At 45.4% G+C, this 21369-nt stretch overlaps 1 protein-coding gene across 1 annotated transcript in view; it reads left to right on the forward strand.

Annotated features, from left to right (window-relative positions):
- The first annotated feature begins 363 nt into the window (after positions 1–363).
- Positions 364–21369, forward strand: part of xkr4 (XK related 4) — an 81134-nt gene continuing 60128 nt past the window's right edge. Inside the window, exon 1 of the mRNA XM_072668569.1 lies at positions 364–2105. Within this exon, the coding sequence (XP_072524670.1) occupies positions 1387–2105 (719 nt within the window). The 5' untranslated portion in view covers positions 364–1386. The remainder of the gene's footprint in view (positions 2106–21369) is intronic.

Below are 21369 nucleotides of genomic sequence, written 5' to 3' on the forward strand. Positions count from 1 at the left end.
TCTCTGACAATAACACCTCGACACCTTTCATGCTGCCTCAGTGTTGCAGTCCCTAAAACGTGTGCAAATATTTGCAGCAAGGTTCTGTTACATCACACTGTCCAGAAGACAGACGGGACCTCCACACAAACAGGGGCTTCTTTTTATAATTGAAGGCTGGCAGGATTGTGGTTATCAGGCAGTCGATGCAGCTCTCTTTCACAAAAGCACTGTGTCTGTGTCTAAGTGTGTCTATGTGTGTGTGTCTATGTGTGTGTGTCTATGTGTGTGTCTATGTGTGTGTCTATGTGTGTGTGTCTGTGTGTGTGTCTATGTGTGTGTGTGCGCGCGCGCGCCAGAGCAAGCAAGAGGGCGTGTCGACAGCACGCGGCGTCGTATAGCAGCTACTCAAGGGTGCCAATAAATTTGATAATGACGCAAGTCAGCCCCAGCCGGCACAATGGCAGCGCTGATCACACGAGCGTCTGAATGCGGTTCGGTCTGTTTACCGGAGGGATCTGGAGGAGGGAGCTGTCCGCGGTGCTGAACGCAGCGCGGCTCGGCGTGTGCGGGCGCGGGGAGCTGTCCGCGGTGCTGAACCTCGTCCCTGGAAAGGCGACGCACAAATCGATTCATGAAGGACACACTACCCAAACATCGGGGGGGGATCGAAGCCCACCTTCATGCTAACCCATCTGCCGTGCACGAGACCTGTCTTTTTTCTTAATACACGTTCATATAACCAATGAAAAGGTAGGCTAAGCCTGGCTAGGCTAACTGCACTAACCACGGCTATAAAAGCCCCCCCCCTCCCCTCCTCTCCCCCCTCCTTCAAACGATGCACCCTAATGAATCGCAAAAATAAAAGTCCACATATCTCTACAGCGCGCGCTGGGGTTGCTAGGCTGCGTTTTTTTGACGTGTGACGCTCGTGCAATCCGTGGCAACTGGGGCGCCGTGATGGAGAGAGGAGCGGGGACGAGTTGCAAAGCAATGATGTCATGGTTTTAAGCATGAGCCACGGGAGAGCATATGGTTCGTACCCGCTACCAAAAGGAAGTGTTGCTTTGTGCCGTGCAGGCGGCGCTCTAGCTGTGGCGGAAGGAGAGGAAGAGGAGCAGGAGGTTGCCCAGCCCACCGTCTTCTCTCCTCCGCCGCCTGGAAGACAGAAACTGAGGAGAGGAGGAAGAGGAGGAGGAGAGAACGCGGAGAGAACAAGGGGAAGAAGACGAAGGGAGGAGGAAAGGGAGGAGGAGGAGGAGGAGGAGGAGAAGAAGAAGAAGGCAAGGAGAAGCAGAAGCAGAAGCAGAAGCAGGGGAAGCCGCTGCCTCCGCTGCCTCCGCTGCCTCCGCTGCCGCCGCCGCCGCTGTTGATGCTGCTGCTGCCGCTGCTGTTGTTGACGCCGCAATGGCTGCTAAATCCGACGGGGTGCTGAAGATGAAGAAGAGCGACGTGGCGTTCACGCCTCTGCAGAACTCGGACCACTCCGGCTCCGTGCAGGGGCTCGCCCCGGGCTCGCAGCCGGACTCGGGCGCCGGCGAGGCGGACTTCAACGTGAACGGCGGGTCGCGCTGCTGCGGCGGCGGCTCCAACTCGACGTGCCTGCGGCTGGGCAGGGAGCGGCAGCGCTACACGATCTGGGACTGCTTGTGGATCCTGGCCGCAGTGACCGTGTACTTCGCCGACGTGGGCACGGACGTGTGGCTGTCCGTCGACTACTACCTGCGCCGAGACTACTGGTGGTTCGGCCTGACGCTGTTCTTCGTGGTGCTCGGCTCGTTCTCCGTGCAGGTGTTCAGCTTCCGATGGTTCGTGCACGACTTCAGCACGGCGGAGGGCTCCAGCTCCTCCTCTTCCTCGGGATGCTCGCACATGGACGGGAAGCTGCTCAGCTGCTCGGCTTCGCACGGCGACGTGGGCGCAGCGCACCCGTCCACGCCTCAGCGGCAAGCCAGCACGGCCAGCAAGAGCAACACCAACACGGCCACCACCAACAGCAGCAGCAACAGCAGCAGCAGCACCACCAACGCAGCGCGGACTAACCAGAAACGCTCGGCGTCCTGCTCCTTCTGTATCTGGCTGCTGCAGTCCCTTATCCACATCCTGCAGCTTGGGCAGATCTGGAGGTAAGCGCCGGTGCTTGGGCCCCTTGTTATCGCTGCCAGCCTGGCTCAGGCGTTTTGTGTATTACGGAGAGGTGTAACTTACTGTATTATTTGGTGTGGTTGGTTATTTGAGCACGTGACTGCAACATCCACCCCCCCCAGCCCCCCACCCACCCCAATACACATACACACCCACCCCACCCCCACCCCTCGTGCACATTTCTGTTGCTGGTTGTCATCTTTTGTTGGGTGAACTAACTGATTAGCTGCCTGTTGACCATCTGAATCGATGAATCTGCTGCATCTAGCAAAGAAAGCTCTACTGTTCCTGTAGCATTATGGGTAAAACTCATATCATGGAGTTGTCCAGATATCCACAACTTTTAAAGTGAGTGAAGTCTTTGCTCCCCAATTTGGACATGAAAGCACAAGCTGCAGAAATTCAAAGCTCTTGTCATGTCACAGAAACCATTACATTGAAATGCATCTGCCTTATTAGTCAGTGTAGTCAATTCATGCAGTGTAGCTCTCTCTCTCTCTCTCTCTCTCTCTGCCAGCTCACACAGAGTGTTTGAGCCTGGAAAGTTAAGGCAGAGCTCAGTCTTAACTTTCAATGGGAGTCTGTTTTAATTTTAGAGCATTTCTATTGGACCGTTCGTCAGTAAATCATGACACAACGTTGAAGAACAACCAGCTCCAGATTACGCCAAAAAGTGCGGACTCCCAGTGGTCCAGCAGACTAAGGCACTGCCACTATGACCCAAGGTGGTGCCTTCTGCCATCAGCAGCTGGAGCCTGAGAGAGCACAACTGGCCTTAATCTTTTTGCCGGGTAGGTAGATGGAGCTCTCTCTCTCTCTCTCTTTCTCTCTCCCCATGTTGCTTCAGTCTGATGCTGGATGCTGATGGACGCCTGCTAGCAATTTGATCAGAGCTGGGTACCCAACGCTTTCCTCTGGTTGCACGGTGATGTTGCGTCGGCAGGAGCTCGGAAAGAGGTGGTGGTTTGTTGCGCATGTGATGGAGGATACATGTGTCAGTCAGCCCTCTCCTAACGAGTGGGGAAAGCTGTCACCAGACACTCGATTAAGAATCTCCATCTGTTAAAAAAAAACAACAACACCAGCTTAACGTGACCCAAATATTCCAAAAACGTAAAGAACTACGTCTAAAGCAGTAGCTCTGACATGGAGATACCAGAGGAGTGTAGCCCTCCATTCAGTGTTGTTGGTGAAATGCATTATTAATAAGTCTGAAAACCCGCTTGCTGATATTTCCCTCTATTAAAAGCCGCTTGTGGCTGATGTAGTAGCTCACAGGTTGGAGAACTTTACCAAGTGTAACCTCATGTCGCACAGTGCTGTCGGCTTGCCTGTAGATGTGTATAGTAGCGTGTTAGCAGGTCACAACAGTCATTCGGTTGGTGGTTGTAGTCACTGCTTTGTGAGACGGGCCGATTGAGTTTCACACCGTCAGCCTGACTAGGTCTTAGGAAGTTCGAGCGAATCAGCACATTCGGCCCCGTGACATTCCATTTACTGCCAGCCTTTGACCCTGCGGACCCGGCTTGGGCGCTGTCCAAACAGCAAATGATGTCCTACTGCTAAGTTGGAGGGTGTCCACAGAAGATAAGGGCGAATGTTTTGCTACACTTTCAGAAATAATGGTGCCAGAAGGGTTCCTTGGCTCTTTAAAGGGTCAGATATACAACATTTCTTTCCCTGCAGTCCCTGATCTATGTAAATGACCTTTGATCTAATTGGCTCGTCTCTTTTACAAAGCTGTTCATGCTAAAACACTCTGTATGGATTCAGTGTGAATAGGCGGGGCTAAACTGTAGGATGTAAGCTAACGAAGTGGCCCAATGAATTGTTTCCTTATTTTGTGACATCACAAAAAATAATACTTTCAATTTGGGCTGTATAAAAATGACCTCTGATCTGATTGGCTTGCCTAATATAAAAAGCCGTCCTTGCTAAAACACTGTATAGATTCGGTGTGAATGGGCGGGGCCTAATAGCTATACATTTTTTGACATTACAAACATATGAAATGCAAAACAAGCTATTTTGGGAGATTAGTTCCAAATGTGGACTGAATAGACCGGATGGGGGAAAGACAAACAGGTTATGGAAGCATCACAGGTTAGAGCTTATTCCTAGAACTGTACAAGAACCATCAAGGAGGAGCTGAAGATTTCAGGTTTCAGTTTTCAGATGAATGTAAAGACTGCACGTCTCAGTTATCTCCTTCTAGTGAAGCCAGGTTGGCTTAAAGGGCCAGTATCCCACATGTTGACCATTTCCTTTTGGGCCCTATAGTCCACTCATAACATTTGTGTGGGTTTAATGTACCAAAAACGACCAGAAATCATTTCTCTTTATCATTTTTAATTATATTTTGCCTTAGTTTCACTCATGTATACAAATAAACTGATTTATATGACATCACAAAAAACAGGAATTCAATCCAGGCTGGTTTTGTAGCTTAGTTTGCCTGTAAGGGTGGAAATTGCATTTCCCAGGGTACTGGCCCTTTAATTCCGACTCCAGTGCATCTGAACACATGCAGTCAGCATGTGGAAGTGAAGGCTGCGACTTGCTGGGAGTTGCTAATGGGATTGCTGCCAGTGTTGGAAAAGAGTAATGCGATAAATGGGTCGTTTAATCGTTGGCTGCTCAAATCAGACCATGAGGAGTTTGAGAACTATGAGTGACTGTGTCTTCAAGCACACCTTAAAGCCAGTTTCTCTCCATTATCCCATTTAAAAATCCAATTTCAGTGATATTATGTTTCCTTTAGGCAGGTAATATCATGTAAACTAAGAAAGCCCTTCTGGAGAAATAGGCCTGGTTAGGTTTGGGCTATAGGCCTCCATTAATCCTGACTAGTTAAATCCATTATTAATGTGTCTGGGAATTATTCTCTCATTTTGTACGCAACAGTAGGAGCTATTACACTCTATAACACTCTGATGTATTGGCTTGTATGAACTGACGCTGGAGTATTTGGTTTGGGCCGCAGACCTCTGTTCATTTCATTCATTTCTTGTATTAAATGATTCTTTCAATGGTGGTTCTCCCCAGACAGTCCTTTAGGTCTTAGAACCGGCTCAGTGCGGTGTATGTGTGCTTCATGTGTTTCTGTGTGTATGTGTGTGTGTGTGTATGTGTCACGTGGTGTGAAGTGATGCGAGTGAAACTGACACAGTTGTGTGTTCTGGTTGGGGGCTGGAGGATTGTTGAGACGTGCACACAGCACAAAGCGAGGAGTTCACCAGTCTGGGGACATCTCGCCAAGAGAGACGCTTTAAAAATAGCTCCCCACGCTAATGAACTTCATCAGATCCAACCAACTCACGGCAGCGTGGGTGCTAACTCTGGATGCTGGGGGTTTCGTAGCGGAGCCGTTGTGTTCAGCATCCGGGGTGTGTTATTTGATGGGATTTGATTTGATGGGATGATTTCCATATCAAACAATTCTGCACGATTCTTAAATTGTCTGTATTGGTGAATTAGGTTAGTGCTCCATGTTTTGTGAACACAGACAGGCTGAGGTTACTGCAGGAGGAGATCTGCCTCGGGACTACCGTGGCAACAGCCAACAGGTGGAATACCTGCATCCAAACAGTAGAGGTTTACGAAATGTGAACAGTTTAATGTGGGACCGTGGAGTAAAGCTGGTAAGGAGGCAGATGAATGGATAGACTGACAGACAGGCAGGCAGATGAATGGATAGACAGACAGACAGGCAGGCAGATGAATGGATAGACAGACAGGCAGGCAGGCAGATGAATGGATAGACTGACAGACAGACAGACAGACAGAAGAATGGATAGACAGACAGACAGGCAGGCAGATGAATGGATAGACAGACAGGCAGGCAGGCAGATGAATGGATAAACTGACAGACAGACAGACAGACAGGCAGGCAGAAGAATGGATAGAGTGATAGACAGAGAGGCAGATGAATGGATAAACTGACAGACAGACAGACAGGCAGGCAGAAGAATGCATAGACTGATAGACAGAAGGCAGATGAATGGATAGACTGATAGACAGACAGACAGGCAGGCAGATGAATGGATAGACTGATAGACAGAGAGGCAGATGAATGGATAGACTGATAGACAGAGAGGCAGATGAATGGATAAACTGACAGACAGACAGACAGACAGGCAGGCAGATGAATGCATAGACAGACAGACAGGCAGGCAGATGAATGTATAGACAGACAGGCAGGCAGATGAATGGATAAACTGACACACAGACAGATAAACAGAATGGATAGACTAAAAGACAGACAGAAAAAATGATGAGTGGATAGACTGACACACAGACAGATAAACAGAATGGATAGACTGACAGACAGACAGACAAACTGGTGAGTGAATAGACTGACAGTCAGACAGACAGGTGAATAAACAGACAGACAAACAGGCAAATGTATGTATAGACTGATAGACAGACAGGTAAAAAGATGTATGGATAAACAGATAGACAGACATACAGGTAAATAGATAGATTGATAGACAGACAGATGGACAGATAGATGAATGGATAAAATGACACACAGACAGATAAACAGAATGGATAGACTAAAAGACAGACAGAAAAAATGATGAGTGGATAGACTGACAGACAGACAGACAAACTGGTGAGTGAATAGACTGACAGTCAGACAGACAGGTGAATAAACAGACAGACAAACAGGCAAATGTATGTATAGACTGATAGACAGACAGGTAAAAAGATGTATGGATAAACAGATAGACAGACATACAGGTAAATAGATAGATTGATAGACAGACAGATGGACAGATAGATGAATGGATAAAATGATAGACAGACATTTAGACGAACAGGTGAATGGATAGAGAGACAGACAGATGTATGAATGGATAGATAGACAGACGTGTGGACGTACAGATGAATGGATAGAGAGACAGACAGACAGATAAATAAATGTAGTGTTTGATATCCGTGTGAACAGTATTAATGAAATCACATGTAAATGAATGCCAGGTGTTCTCAATCCGGTCCTAAAGGACCATCAGCACTTCCAAAAGAGGTTTGGGGGGATTTAGAGGCCCTGGATTCATGTATATCATCCCATCCTGAGCCCAATCTGAACCAGCTGTAAACTTTCACACAACTTTGGTTTTGGTTTTGAACTTCTTGAGAACACACAGGCTCTCAATGAATCCATGCACGTGACACTTTGAGGGATAGAGGTGTGTTTTACGTTCTCTTGGGTTCCTAAAGAAGCTCTGACTTCACACTTTTTTGTTGTCATTTTAATGCCTGTCTCGCCGTCACAGGCTTTATGTGACCTTCATCCTAAAGAGCAGTCTTTACAGAGAACAAGGCCTCATAAACTTCACTGCTGCCTCCTGAGCGCTGAAGCTGGTAAAAGGGGCTGAGTCGTATCTCAGTCCTGCTGACCACTCTTCTTCTCTTCCATCACTTCCATCAAATCGAACATGCTGTGCAAAAAAATTGCATTCCATAGTATTAAAAAGAGGTCCCATAACATCTGGAGCATTTTTCACACCAGCACACCAAAACCGAGACACTGCATGTCCAAAAGTTTGCAGACACCTGGTCATCTACTGTTTCGTATGAAATCAAGACCATAAAGAAAGAGGGGTTTTCTTCTCACTTTGCCCCAGAAACAGCCTCTACTCTTGTGGAAAGGCTTTACAGTAGATGTTGGAACATTGCTGTGAGGATTTGATTGGTACTGATGTTAAACAATCAGTTCAGCCGCTCCAGCTTTGGTACTGGATAGAGTTCCTTCCGTCTAGAGAACACAGCTCTTGGCATTTAGGTTCATATGATGGCTCATTTGATTCCTCAGTGTTTTAATCAGGTTCTTGTAGCGTTTCTGCTTGAGTCTTGGTTCCTCTCAGTGGTTCTTTAACCTCTTTTTTAGGAGTCTTAGTTCCCTTCAGTGATTCTTCCTCAGGTTCCCTTTAGAGAGCTCCTTCTATCAATTCTCTTCTCGATGGATATTTCTCATGTTCTCAAAAAGTTCCTTGGTTCCTCTCAGTGGTTCTTTCTCAAGCTCTTCTTTTTGATTCTCAGTCCTTCTTAGTGCTCCTTGGCTCTTTTCAATGGTTCTCCATGAGTTGTTTTTTACTTTTAAGTCATGGTTCCTCTCAATGTTCTCAATGTTGTTTCCTCAGGTTCTAGATAGTTCTTCCTTTTGAGACTTGGTTTCCTTTCAGTGTTTCATTGTGTCTCATTCTCTCAAAAGCTCCTTTGGTTCTCGGTTCTTCTCAGTGGTTCCTTATAAACCTCTTAGAGAGTTTCTTATTTCGAGTTTCGGTTCTTCTTAGTGGTTCTTCCTCATGTTCTTGGCAACACATATCTTGGAGCTATGCCAACATTTCTAGAAAGCTTCTTTTGGACAATGCCTGGTGCTACACGTATATTCGAGGACATTTATTGGTTGTGGCTCTCATAAAGAAGATTGTCAGGTGAAAACCTTCACAGCTAATGACTGATTTGGGCTAAGTGCATAAACAATGATCCCATGTCCATGAGTATGTGATGAAATCTGGGTGATGTGGAATCTCAGCTGATTGCATATTGTTAGACTTTTCTAAACGTATGCAGGGGTGAGGTCACATGCTTATTTAAGCCGGCTGGACGGGTCGTGGCCGATCACTTCTCATAATGAGCCGGACCTACATGATTACGCTGCAAATGAACAGGCGCCAAACCCCTGGGTGCTCTGGGCTCCATGGCGACCAGGTGCTGCGTATGGATCTAAATGAAGCGTGGAGTATTTATAGCAGCTGGTCGGGGGCCAGCTTGGCAGCAGGACTGGCCAGCGTGATCCGTGCGACCGCCAGTCTTCCGGGGAACTGAGACGCACTGAGCATGCTCACTGAACTTTAAATCACACACAGACGTCACACTTCATACCAGTTACAGCGGTAAACATGCGTCATATGCGGCGATACTTGTATAAATATACGCTACTGTTCAAAAGTTTGGAATCACTTTACCATGAGTGTACCATAAGACAAATTATATTACGTATTGTTAATAGTGTTTGTATTTGAAGTTGGACTCAATAGTATTTGTATTTGAACTCGGACTCAATAGTGTTTGTATTTGAACTCAGACTCAATAGTGTTTGTATTTGAAGTTGGACTCAATAGTATTTGTATTTGAAGTTGGACTCAATAGTATTTGTATTTGAACTCGGACTCAATAGTATTTGTATTTGAACTCGGACTCAATAGTGTTTGTATTTGAAGTTGGACTCAATAGTATTTGTATTTGAACTCGGACTCAATAGTATTTGTATTTGAACTCGGACTCAATAGTATTTGTATTTGAACTCGGACTCAATAGTGTTTGTATTTGAAGTTGGACTCAATAGTATTTGTATTTGAACTCGGACTCAATAGTATTTGTATTTGAACTCGGACTCAATAGTATTCGTATTTGAACTCGGACTCAATAGTGATTGTATTTGAACTCGGACTCAATAGTGTTTGTATTTGAACTCTGACTCATTTTGGACTCACATTTATACTGTCTTGGACTGTCTGACTTGTCTTGGTATTAAAAATATTTGTACTTGGACTTGTCTCAGACTCAATATATATTTGTACTCAAACTCATATTGGACCTAACTTGGAAAAGTTAGGTTGTTTCTGAAGGCCTATGACTGACAGGGGTCCTAAACAATGCAACTGTTTGTAGGGCTCAGTGTAATACCTTTTTCCTGGGAGCCAAAATCCCTGGCCCTGATTCGACTTAGTATTTGTACTATTAGACTCATCTTGGATCTTAATATTTGGGCTTAACAGTAGTTGTGATTTGGCTAGTTTTCTACTCTTTGCATATGGACTCATCTTGGACTCAGTAGTATTTGCACTTTGCTCCAGAAACAGCCTCTACTCTTGTGGAAAGGCTTTACAGTAGAGGTTGGAACATTTGATTGCAGGATTTTGATTGGTACTGATGTTAAACAATCAGTTCGGCTGCTCCAGCTTATCGCTTATTATCAGTTTTTTAATCAGGTTCTTGTAGCGTTTCTGCCTTTGAGTCTTGGTTCCTCTCAGTGGTTCTTCAAGTTCTTTTTAATGAGTCTTAGTTCCCTTCAGTGATTCTTCCTCAGGTTCCCTTTAGAGAGATCCTTATATCAATTCTCTTCTCAATGAATATTTATGTTCTCAAAAAGTTCCTTGGTTCCTCTCAGTGGTTCTTTCTCAAGCTCTTCTTTTTGATTCTCAGTTCTTCTTAGTGCTCCTTGGCTCTTTTCAGTGGTTCTCTATGAGTTGTTTTTTTTTACGTTTGAGTCTTGGTTCCTCTCTGGTTCTGGTTCTCAAGTCTTCTCAATGTGTGTTTCCTCAGGCTAGATTTGGCTAGTTTTCTACTCTTTCTACTCATATGGACTCGTCTTGGACTCAGTAGTATTTGCACTTGTAATCGTCTTGGTCTGAAAAGTATTTGTATTGGAATTGTCTTAGGTTGAAATATATTTGTACTTTGAATTTTCTATGGCTTAAAGCATTTGTATTTAATCTCCTCTTGGACTCAGTTGTGTTTCTATTTGGACTCGTCTTGGACTTAACAGCATTTGTGCTTGAGCACACTTGGTAGTATATGAGTACTAAAGGTACCTTGTCACAAATCCATTATATATACAGTATAAAAGCTTTAGAGTTTAGTGTCATTTAATCGACTGTGATCTGGTTTAAATGGAGGATCTAAGCGTCTGCCGAACACATGATACCCCCTCACATTATTTCCCACTAGGAAAGCTGCCAGTTCATATTACACTGCTAACAGTGTGTCATGGTGATGTTGGTTAAACATATAAATCGTAAGAAAGCTAGAATATGCATCTGCTATGGTCTGAGCTAAATGGGGTATTTAAGCGTCTGGAGGACACGTAATAGCCTCTTTTATTCTTTTCCAGTAAAGGAAGGAAAAGACAGGCCTGCTGGTCCAGATCTCTGGAACAAAGAGGCATTAAGCCCCTCGCTCTGTCACAGCGGCCCAAACTCCACCTGAATTACCATGTTAAGTTACGCATGCAGATGTATGCTAATGCATGTGGTTTTATGCAAGCTAATGTAAATAAGGCTGTACAGCTGGACTGGAGCTGTTTAACTCTGCAGTGCTGGAGCCTCCACCTCCTCCATTCTTTATCCTGGCTTGCTGCCGCTGGAATTCAGTCATTAAACATACAGGTGGCCTGGGGACACAGTGTGCTGAGCATAATGTGGCTGGTGTAAGAAAATGTCCCATCTTCAAAACTGGAACTTCACAGGAAAAGGAAAAAGCATTAGTGATGGAAGATGGAGGAGCTTTTTTAACCAAATCTTTATCCGCATCTGGAGCACACAGCGGATTTCCACCGACAACAGTGGATTATTATAAACGGATGATGTTCCTGTACTTGGAAAGTAACAGAAAGCCCATTGTCTCACTTTGAGCAGAATAGAAACCAACTGGCCACCATCTTCTATTATAAGCGTGATTTGCTAGAATGTAGCTAGACATGTTGAGCTTACAGGCGGTCACCATGGTTAGGATGTTGTAGCCTGGAGGGGGTGGGGGGTGGGGGTGGTCAATCGCTATCTCCTGCTCTCTCTCTGGGAATCAGTTTAACCAATGGCTGTATGGCACTCCAATGGCTGGATAGGGGTACATATACTCCAGGGGTGGTGATGAGAAGGCGGTGCTTAAAGAGGCAAAGACAATAACAGTTACCATTTACATATGGAATTTGACCTCCACCCTTAACCTATTGTTTCAGCCAGTGAACACACACATACACACAGTGAGCACACGTGGAAAGGTGTTTGCGGCTTGCAACGGCCAGGGAGCAGAGTTAAGGGCCTTGCTAGAGGACCTGACAGTGGTAGCTTAGCAATCCCAGGCATCGAAAAACAACCCAGCAGTCTATCCACTGACCACCAGTGCCCTAGGGTTGTGTTTAAAGCTGTACAAATCCACACACCAAATGTATGGCAGCTGTAGAAGCAAATGCTGTCGTGAATTCAATGCAAAATTCCAGATTTTTACGAATCCTGGCCTGGCATATTTTTTAGGTCCATAAAAATAGGACATGTCCCTCGCCTTGGACTGGACAAATTAAGGGCTTAATAGAAATCCAGTGATGAGTTCCACATATTCCAGAGAACAGTAAGTATTAGGGTCCTTGGATCGGGATGGATTGGGGCAAAAAACCTTAATGGGGACATCCCTAATGAAAACAGCTGATGCATGTTCAGGAAAGGGCTCAACAGGCTGTAAGTGGAACAACAGAAGGCAATGCTAGGCCTCTCTCTCCCTCTCTTACTTTAGGACAGAGATGCATTGACCTGTATCAGTAATATCCTCTCTGTCTATGTGCCCACTGTGGAGAGGTGTGCTCATAACTTAAGTCATTCCAGTTTATCACTGGTACACGCCAGATAACTTCTTTAGGTGTGGTGTCCCTTTGTAGGACAAAACAGAAGCAATGCCCAGTGTCCTCTTGGCTTTTATTAGCCCCAGGAATGATGACTGTGTTCCCAGTGCAAATGCTCAGGCTGATGCAATTGAGGTGAACACAAGAAACTGTGGTGTAACTCATGTACACTACAGTTCCCAGGTTAGCATAGCAGAGTAAGTGTCTCTACCGCCCAGGGACAAAGGCTTTCTACTAGATTTTGGAGGAGCTGTGAGGATTTGATTGTATTCAGCGACAGGAGCGTTAATAAGGTCAGGACGTTGGATGATGATCACAACCCCATCTCATCCCAAAAGTTTTGGATGGAGCCCTATTATCATTATATTGCTCCACAGCTCAATGCTGGTGGGCTTCCCACATCTGGCATTAGGCATAGTGCCAATCGGTTCATATTTATATGCTCCAGACAGTCCCATACTATACAGGGACATACAGAGACTAGGCAAACTGTGTGTGTGTGTGTGCATTTGCACATCTGTGTCAGCAATTGGTGCCGATTAAAAGTAGCTGAAAGCTTTCAGATGTGCGAGAAGCTAAAACTGTGGGAAACCCCATTTTGCCTAATACTGTGTAGGTCCCCGTCGTGACACCAAAACAGCTCTGACCCGACGAGGCATGGACTCCACGAGGCCTCTGAAGGTGTCCTGTGGTATCTGGCACCAAGATTACCGTCAGCAGCAGATCCTTTAAGAAGTCCTGTAAGTTGTGAGGTGGGGCCTCCATGGGTCACATCAGTAAATGAGCCTTAGGTGCCCATGAGCCTGTTGCCTGGTTGACTGGTTCCTTGGAGCACTTTTGGTAGATACTGACCACTGCATAGGGGGAACACCTCACTGCAGGAAGACCTGTGTGATGATCTGAAGAAGTTCTGACCAAGTCTTCTAGCCATCCCAGTTTGGCTCTTTGAGTCAAAGTGGCTCATATCTTTACGCTTGCCCAATATTTACACTTCCAATCTTCCTCAAGAACCGACTCTTCACTTGCTGCCTAGGGATCCCACTCTTCGGCAGATACCACTGAAGCCAGATAATCAATGGTAATCACTTCACCTGTCTGTGGTTTTATTGTTATGGCTGATTTGTGTTGATAAACAGTATGTTATAGACCAGTGGTCTCCAGCCCTGGTCCTTGGAGAGCTCCCTTCCCGGGACTTTAAAGTCAACCCCAATCCACCCTACCTGATCCAGATACTTACTGTTTTCAGAAGCCCTTAATTGGCTGAATGGGGGTGTGTTAGATTTAGGTTGGTGCCGTGATTTCCCTTCAACTGGTATTTTCACCCTGTCCTAATCTGTGTATGACAGCCACACATTCACACACACACACACACACACACACCCTTCGAGTGCTCCTCTCCCCCCCTTTTCTACATGCCTTTTAATTAATGTTGGAAAATACAATTATGGATGGCAAGCACGGCTCATTTAACAAACAAACGGGTTGAAAGTGATCGAGGCTGCGGTGGAAAGGATGCAGCGTGCCGAGCGTAATGTATATGTGTTCACTGTGTTCACCGTGGGACCCTCCTGCTCTTTTAGGCCTTTGCGTAGAGCCTGCATAATTAACAGCCCCCCTAGCCCCCTATAGATTATCTATGGATGATCAAACTGTTAAGACATTGTCCAGAGAAACTCAGCTGAGGCAGTGCTGATGGGGTTTAGGGTAAGATAAACATGAGCCTATTGGCCCCAGTTGGGATAAAGCCCCCCAGCATTGAGCTGTGGAGCAGTAGAAGAACTGTGATCTCTAGAATGATGGTGGTGGTGGTGCTCCATCCAGTACGGTTGAGAGATGAGTCGGGGAGTTGGGGATGATGAGGTGGGATGGTGATCATCATCCAACATCCTGCTTTTGCTGGTAGCTGGTTTCAGATGGTCGAAGCTGGTCTTTGATGGTCAAACTGGTTAACCAGGTCTTGCCCAGAATAGTATGTGTTCCATTCGATTTTGGCCACGCCGACCATTCTGGTTGACCAGCTTGGTGATGCAGGTCATGCTGGTCAACCAACATCATCATGCTGGTCACGCTGGCCAACCAGCTTGCTGATGCTGGTCAAGATGGTTGTCCAGCGTCCTCATGCTGGTCATGATGGTCAGCCAGCATCGTCATGCTGCTCATCAGCTTGGCCAAGCTTGGTCATACTGGTTGTTTAGCCTGGTCAGGTTAGTCATGCTTGTAGACCAGCTAAACCATCAACCTCAAACAAAAACATATGCTATGCTGGTCAACCAGTTTAACCAATTTGACCATCTTGAGTTTTTTCAGCAGGGTATGCTTTATGGGATGACTGTGGCATCACCAGGGATCAAACTTCTGGCTCCATTTCCATATATTGGCTCCTGATAGAGCCAATGTTCAGACAGTCGCACCACTTGGGAGCGACCTTCTTTTAGGCCATTGTTTGAGCTAAGCCATGTTTAGGTTCTAAATGTAGAAGTTTGCTTCTTGATTTTGAGACTAGGTTCATATGCTAGGCTAACATTGCTAATAGCACATTTTACACCCTCACCAATGAGCATCATGCTGACTGCAAGCTGAAATCACCATTTGCCTTCAGGCTAAATCCCAGAACAGGGTTCTATTGGTTGTTAGCTACACTAGCTTCCTAGTTTAGCAGCAAAAGAACCAAACATGCCTTCAGCTAATCAGCTACATTGGTAGTGAAGGTAGCACTACTTTATGTTTATGTATGAGCTTCCAGCACTTTTTCCACTTCCGGTCACCAATCTTTTCTGTTCTTCCACAAGCCATTAGCTCCACGCTAGCAAAGATAACCTGGGGGTGATCTTTCCCTTCAGGAGGTTTATCTACACTTCCTCACCAGAGCAGCGTGAAGACATGCTTATCTGCCCATGCAGATGGAAATCGTGTTGCTGGTCCTTCAACCAGCTGACACCAGTGCTGTAGATGGGATGAGTTAACAAGATAAGGCCTGCTGAAGCCTTATAAGTGAGTGTGCAGTGCGCCTGTGCTTGTCCACACCGTATCTGTTTGTCGCCATTTGCGACTCTAGACTTTCGAGAGTCTAGAGGCCGGCTTGACTAGCTTGGCACTCTTTGCCCGCTTTCTAGTGTTTCTTTGTGATATCGATCTTCACTGCATTGGTGCATTTATAGCCATCCCTCCCTCCCTACCTGCATCTTAATATATTATAGAGGCCCATTATGCTTTAATAGTTATTGGCAGATGCAAAATGTTCAGTTTAACTGAATGGTTTCCCCCCAGTCATGATTATGTATGAGGGGGGAGTGGAGCATTGGCTGTTCAGTTGATTGAGGATTCAAAACAAATCATTAGCAGCAAATTGTTACTCGTTACTGGATAAAAACAGTATGGGATTAGAGTGGGACTCTATCTCCCTATCCTGTTCCAGAGAACAGGGCCGTGGTGTAGATTGTGAGCTGAGTCTGGTGTGGAGAATCTTCCTCCCATGTTTTCTCTCCCAGAAATAACCGAGCTGGGTCTTTTCGAAAGGCTAAAATTGAGCTGTGGGGTTTGAGAGGAGACAGCTGGCCTCCGCTGAACTCCTTTCTAATGGAAAAGACCAATTTGGGCTCTGCGCTAGGCTTGCTAACAACGTCCGCTCTTCTCTGCGATGACAAAGGAATCTGAGAGGAAAGCGATGGTTTGGCTGAAAATCAAATGTACACAAGTTTCCCCTCCTTAACCCAACCATGATCAATCAGTCAAGACATGTTTGGTGACTGAAGTTTGCTTCTTTAGTGCAGCTGCAAGGCTAATGAAGCTAACAGTTGGAACGAAAGCGTATTGCTACACGTACTGCGTGCCAAACTACACGCCTCAATCACCACATACATGTGGTCAAGCCGTGTGGAGGTGGTCAGCCATCACTAGTAAACTTGCTCATGTGGTTTCTGACACTGTATGAAAAGCAGGTATCTGTAATAAATGGACAGACGTACGTTAGCAAAGCTAAAAAAGGAAAAAGCTCACAGATCTGTGGGTAATCGAGGGCTGGGACGTATACATCAGTCGCATCCTCCAAATCGCTCTGAACATAGGCTGCATTTCTGGCCTGTATATGAAGGGTCATTTACTGGAACAGCCTCCTATGACATAGCGGTCATGAAATGCAGCCCATCTGGACTGCAGTCTACGTTTTTTGGAACACAGCTAATATTTACTGATGTGTTGTACAAGAAAACAGGGTCTTTGACCCAAAATAGTGCCTATAGTGGAAACAGAACAAAAGCTTGTATCTCCATTTTTGTCCATTTTTATGTTTTCATTTGGAAAAGCTAGCTACGGTTTACATAGTGTCGAACTTCATGCTGAATGGACCAATGACTTGCTGTTTTGGAGACAGTCGCAATATACTAGTAACCACAGTAACCACATAAGCACGTCCTACTATTTTTGAGCGTATGACGTTATCTGAGCTGTTGTCCGTGACGCCGGTCAATTGTGATACAACTGAAGTGTCTGTGGGTATTGCAGGGCAGCCCGTTTCTGTTTACATTAATGAAAGATGTGAATTATTTACTGTATCTCAGCACTGGAAAAAAAAAAAGTCAATACGCTATAGGGCTCTCAATGTAAGCGTAGCCTCAGTAGACTCCGGTGTGTGTTTTCTCTCTGATGTACTGTGTTTCTTTTCGGCCGGGCAGCGTGGGAGCTCCAGCAGCGCTCGCTCCTCCAGGAGGAATGCCCGTGGTGGATGAATATTTAAGGTTGCGTGCGGCGTGTGCAGCGCAGAGACCTGGCCGCTAACTCCTGCATTATTAAACGTCCTCCAGGTCCTCTTCGCCTCCTCTCAGCACAGCCGGCTCCCGTTCGCCAGGTCACCCAAGACAACACCCACACTCGGCCGCTCCAGCACAACAAACGGCAGGAGCACAGGGCCAAAAGGGCTCCTGCTCGGGCGCGGGCTGCACCCAACATCAACAACGTCGGGCTCGATCCGGTTTGCTTGCACACAGCCAGAGTTTGACCCAGTGTCAAAGTATGGAGCCCAGTAAGAAGCGTATAACCAAATAACAAGAAAAACAGCAGACTTGCAGTGAATGTCAGTTAAAATACGAAATGAAATATAATAATAATTTATTATTTAATAATGATTTATATTCTTACTAAAAAAATTAGTTGACCAACTAAGTGCTTGACCAGCATATGTATGTTTTCGTTTACATTTGGTGGTTTAGCTGGTCTACAAGCGTGACCAACCTATCCAGACTTGTCAAACAGTACGACCAAGCTTGTCAACAACCACAACCTAGGGGGTTGACCACTATGTCCAGCATAACCAGCATAGCATGTTTTTGCTTGAGTTTGGTGGTTTAGCTGGTCTAAACTTGGCTAGTCAGCCAGTTGACCAACATGTCCAAGGTTGTTAACCAGTATGACCAATATGGCCAACATGACCAGCATAAAAAGGTGCTTGACCAGCATAACCAAGCTGGTTGCGAAGCATGACTAGTACTGGTTAAGTTGCATTGGTCAAGTCGGTCATGCTGATAGATAGACCAGCTAGTCCATGAAAAAAAACATACACTGTGCTGGTCAAGCGCTAAGACCAACCGGACCAAGCTAGTCAGTCAGTATAACCAAGCTGCAGCTGAAACTGAAATACTGTGTAAAATGTTTAGTCTGTGGCTCCGCCCCTTTTAATGTGTTTACTGTTTATTCCCATCTTCAGGTCAGAACCTCCCCCTATCGCATGATGTTCCCAGACTGGGAGGCTTTTGACAATGGAGCGTTGAGGCCTTGCTGGGAGTTGAACTTCTGATCTCACAATTGATACGCAGCAGTTAGACCGTAGGGCCGGTCTAGAGCTGTGAAATTACACTACATACAAACACAGTTCTGAGTAAATTTACCTTTACATAAACATGGCTTCACAGCTCTATAGTGGTTCAACTATCTAACTGTCTCTACTTCTCAAGAGACAGGAGATTAACAGTTCAAATCCTGTCAACAACACAGCCCTCCACGGCCAGGCCTCTCACATGCGAAAGGGAGAGTTTAAAAAAAAAAAAAAACGCTGTCCAAATGTAAAAACGCTCTTAGCCTAATGTTTGGTCCCTGAGTGGCATCTAGGTGTGTTGAGCTCCTCTACCTCCATTTACGTGCCCTCTTTTTCTGCAGCAGCACATCCCTGAAATGGCCTCCAGTGGGCCTGATGCCAGTGCTGGTTGACAGCCCAGGAGAGCACCTTTTCTCTCCAGAGCAGCTCAGCAGGGATCCTGCCAGCTGCTGTAGCTCCACACTAACCGCTGGCTCCCAGCAGCTGGACGCTGCCACAGGCCAAAACTCAACTGGCATGCTGCAGAGCCAGGACACGAACATTTCACACTGTACCAGCCTGCAACACACTATGACTCAAAGCTCCAGACACCTAGTAGATCCCTGGCCAGCTGGAGTTTTGTAGAGTAACCATCATATTAAAAATATATGTACGGGAGAGCATCACAGATCTGTCCGACCAGACAGGACCTGACTATTCATGTCAGCTTTGATTCAGTTCGGACATTTCTTAATTTTTTTGTCATGCTAGGGTTTCACACTCAGGACCCCCAGCTTTGGTATTTCCCCACTTTTGGGATTTGCCTTAAACAATCTGGCTTGATGAAATCACTGGTGTTGTCCTCATTGGTGAGGTCCAGGATGCCAGTGCAAGTGTGAAAGGAGAGGTACCTGAAATTCGTCAGACATCTGGAATTCATTTGATTTTCCGTTGGGATTAGACAAAGCAGGATTGAGCATATTTTTGCTGGACTACAGTTGGGATCAGAAAGAGTTTTATTAGGCTACAGTTGAGATTGGACAGAAATGTTGGGCTACAGTCAGGTTCAAACTGAATTTTGTTGGGCTGCAATCAGAATTGGACAGAATTGTATTGGGCTGCAGTTGGGATTGGACAGATTATTTTGGGCTACAGTCAGTTTTTTTGGCTACAGTTGGGATTAGACAAATATGGTTGGACTACAGTCAGGATTAGACATAACAGACAGTCTTGGGCTGCATTCAGATTTAGACATGTTTTTTCAGGCTGTAATTGGGATTGAAGATAAATATGTTGGGATCCAGCTGAGATTGGATTTTTTGTTAAGCTACAGTCAGGACTGGACAGAATTTTGGGATGCAATTAAGTTCAGCCAAAACTTTGTTGGGCTACAGCTGTAATTGGACAAATTCTGTTGGGCTACAGCTGTGATTGGACACATTTTGTTGGGCTACAGCCTTAATTGGACAAATTCTGTTGGGCTACAGCTGTAATTGGACAACTTTTGTTGGGCTACAGCTGTAATTGGACACATTTTGTTGGGCTACAGCTGTAATTGGACACATTTTGTTGGGCTACAGCTGTAATTGGACAAATTTTGTTGGGCTACAGCTGTAATTGGACACATTTTGTTGGGCTACAGCTGTAATTGGACAAACTTTGTTGGGCTACAGCTGTAATTGGACACATTTTGTTGGGCTACAGCTGTAATTGGACAAATTGTGTTGGGCTACAGCTGTAATTGGACAACTTTTGTTGGGCTACAGTGCAGGATTTAACAGATTATTTTGAGGAAACATTCTGGTTTTGACAGAGTTCTGTTGAGCAGCAGTTGGGATTAGACAGATTAATTAGGGCTAAAATTTAACATTTAAACAGAATTTTGTTCAGACAGAGACTTGTCCGGCTACAGCTGGGATTGGACAGATGTTTTTGGAATTTTGTCGGCTACAATCTGGTTCACACAAAAGTTGTTGCCTACATTTTAGTTCAAACTGAATTTCGTTTGGCTACACTCAGGATTGGACAGAATTTTGTTCACTTACAGTTGGGATTGGACAGATTTTTGGAGAATTTTGTGGGCTACAGTCTGAATCAAACAAACCGTAGTGGGCCTGTTCTCCAGCTCAGACAGAATTTAGTTTAGCTACATTTGGGATTGGACAGATTATTTTGGGCTACGTTCAGGATCAGACGGAATTGTGTCGAGTCAGACGGGTACTAATGAACTCCTTAACTCTGTTATACAGCAAACTCACGTTCTGTATGTGGAACAGCCCTGTACAGATCAATGGGACCCGCCTACACCATGCTGTTTACAAAAGTGCTGAAGTTTGATCAAAGCTTGGTTGGAAGCATCTTCCATCGTGGGACTGCTGTCTGTTCAGCCTAGATGATTCATACTGTGTTAATGAATGGGATGAATCTCCATGATATTGGCATAGGTTTTCCACACCCGCTCCAGCATTGCTAATCAAATCTTATATAATGAAATCTTACTAATCTTCATCTGCACGAATGTGGCACTGATTCACTGATTCCAACAGAACTTTTCAACTTATTAAAAAGCAAAAAGTGAGAAACAGTCCCTACAGGGTTTTTCTCAGCGTTTAAATTAGCTACATGCTAGGGTTTTCTTAGGGCTCTAATTAGCTACAGTCTAGGGTTTTATTAGGGCTCATATTAGCTACAGGCTAGGGTTTTCTTAGGGTTCATATTAGCTACAGTCTAGGGTTTTCTTAGGGCTCTAATTAGCTACAGTCTAGGGTTTTATTAGGGCTCATATTAGCTACAGGCTAGGGTTTTATTAGGGCTCATATTAGCTACAGGCTAGGGTTTTCTTAGGGTTCATATTAGCTACAGTCTAGGGTTTTATTAGGGCTCATATTAGCTACAGGCTAGGGTTTTCTTAGGGTTCATATTAGCTACAGGCTAGGGTTTTCTTAGGGTTCATATTAGCTACAGTCTAGGGTTTTCTTAGGGCTCTAATTAGCTACAGGCTAGGGTTTTTTATAGGGCTCAGATTAGCTACAGGCTAGGGTTTTCTTAGGGCTCATAT

The sequence above is a fragment of the Salminus brasiliensis genome, chromosome 23 (genome assembly GCF_030463535.1).
Source record: "Salminus brasiliensis chromosome 23, fSalBra1.hap2, whole genome shotgun sequence".
NCBI classification, from domain to species: Eukaryota; Metazoa; Chordata; class Actinopteri; order Characiformes; family Bryconidae; genus Salminus; species Salminus brasiliensis.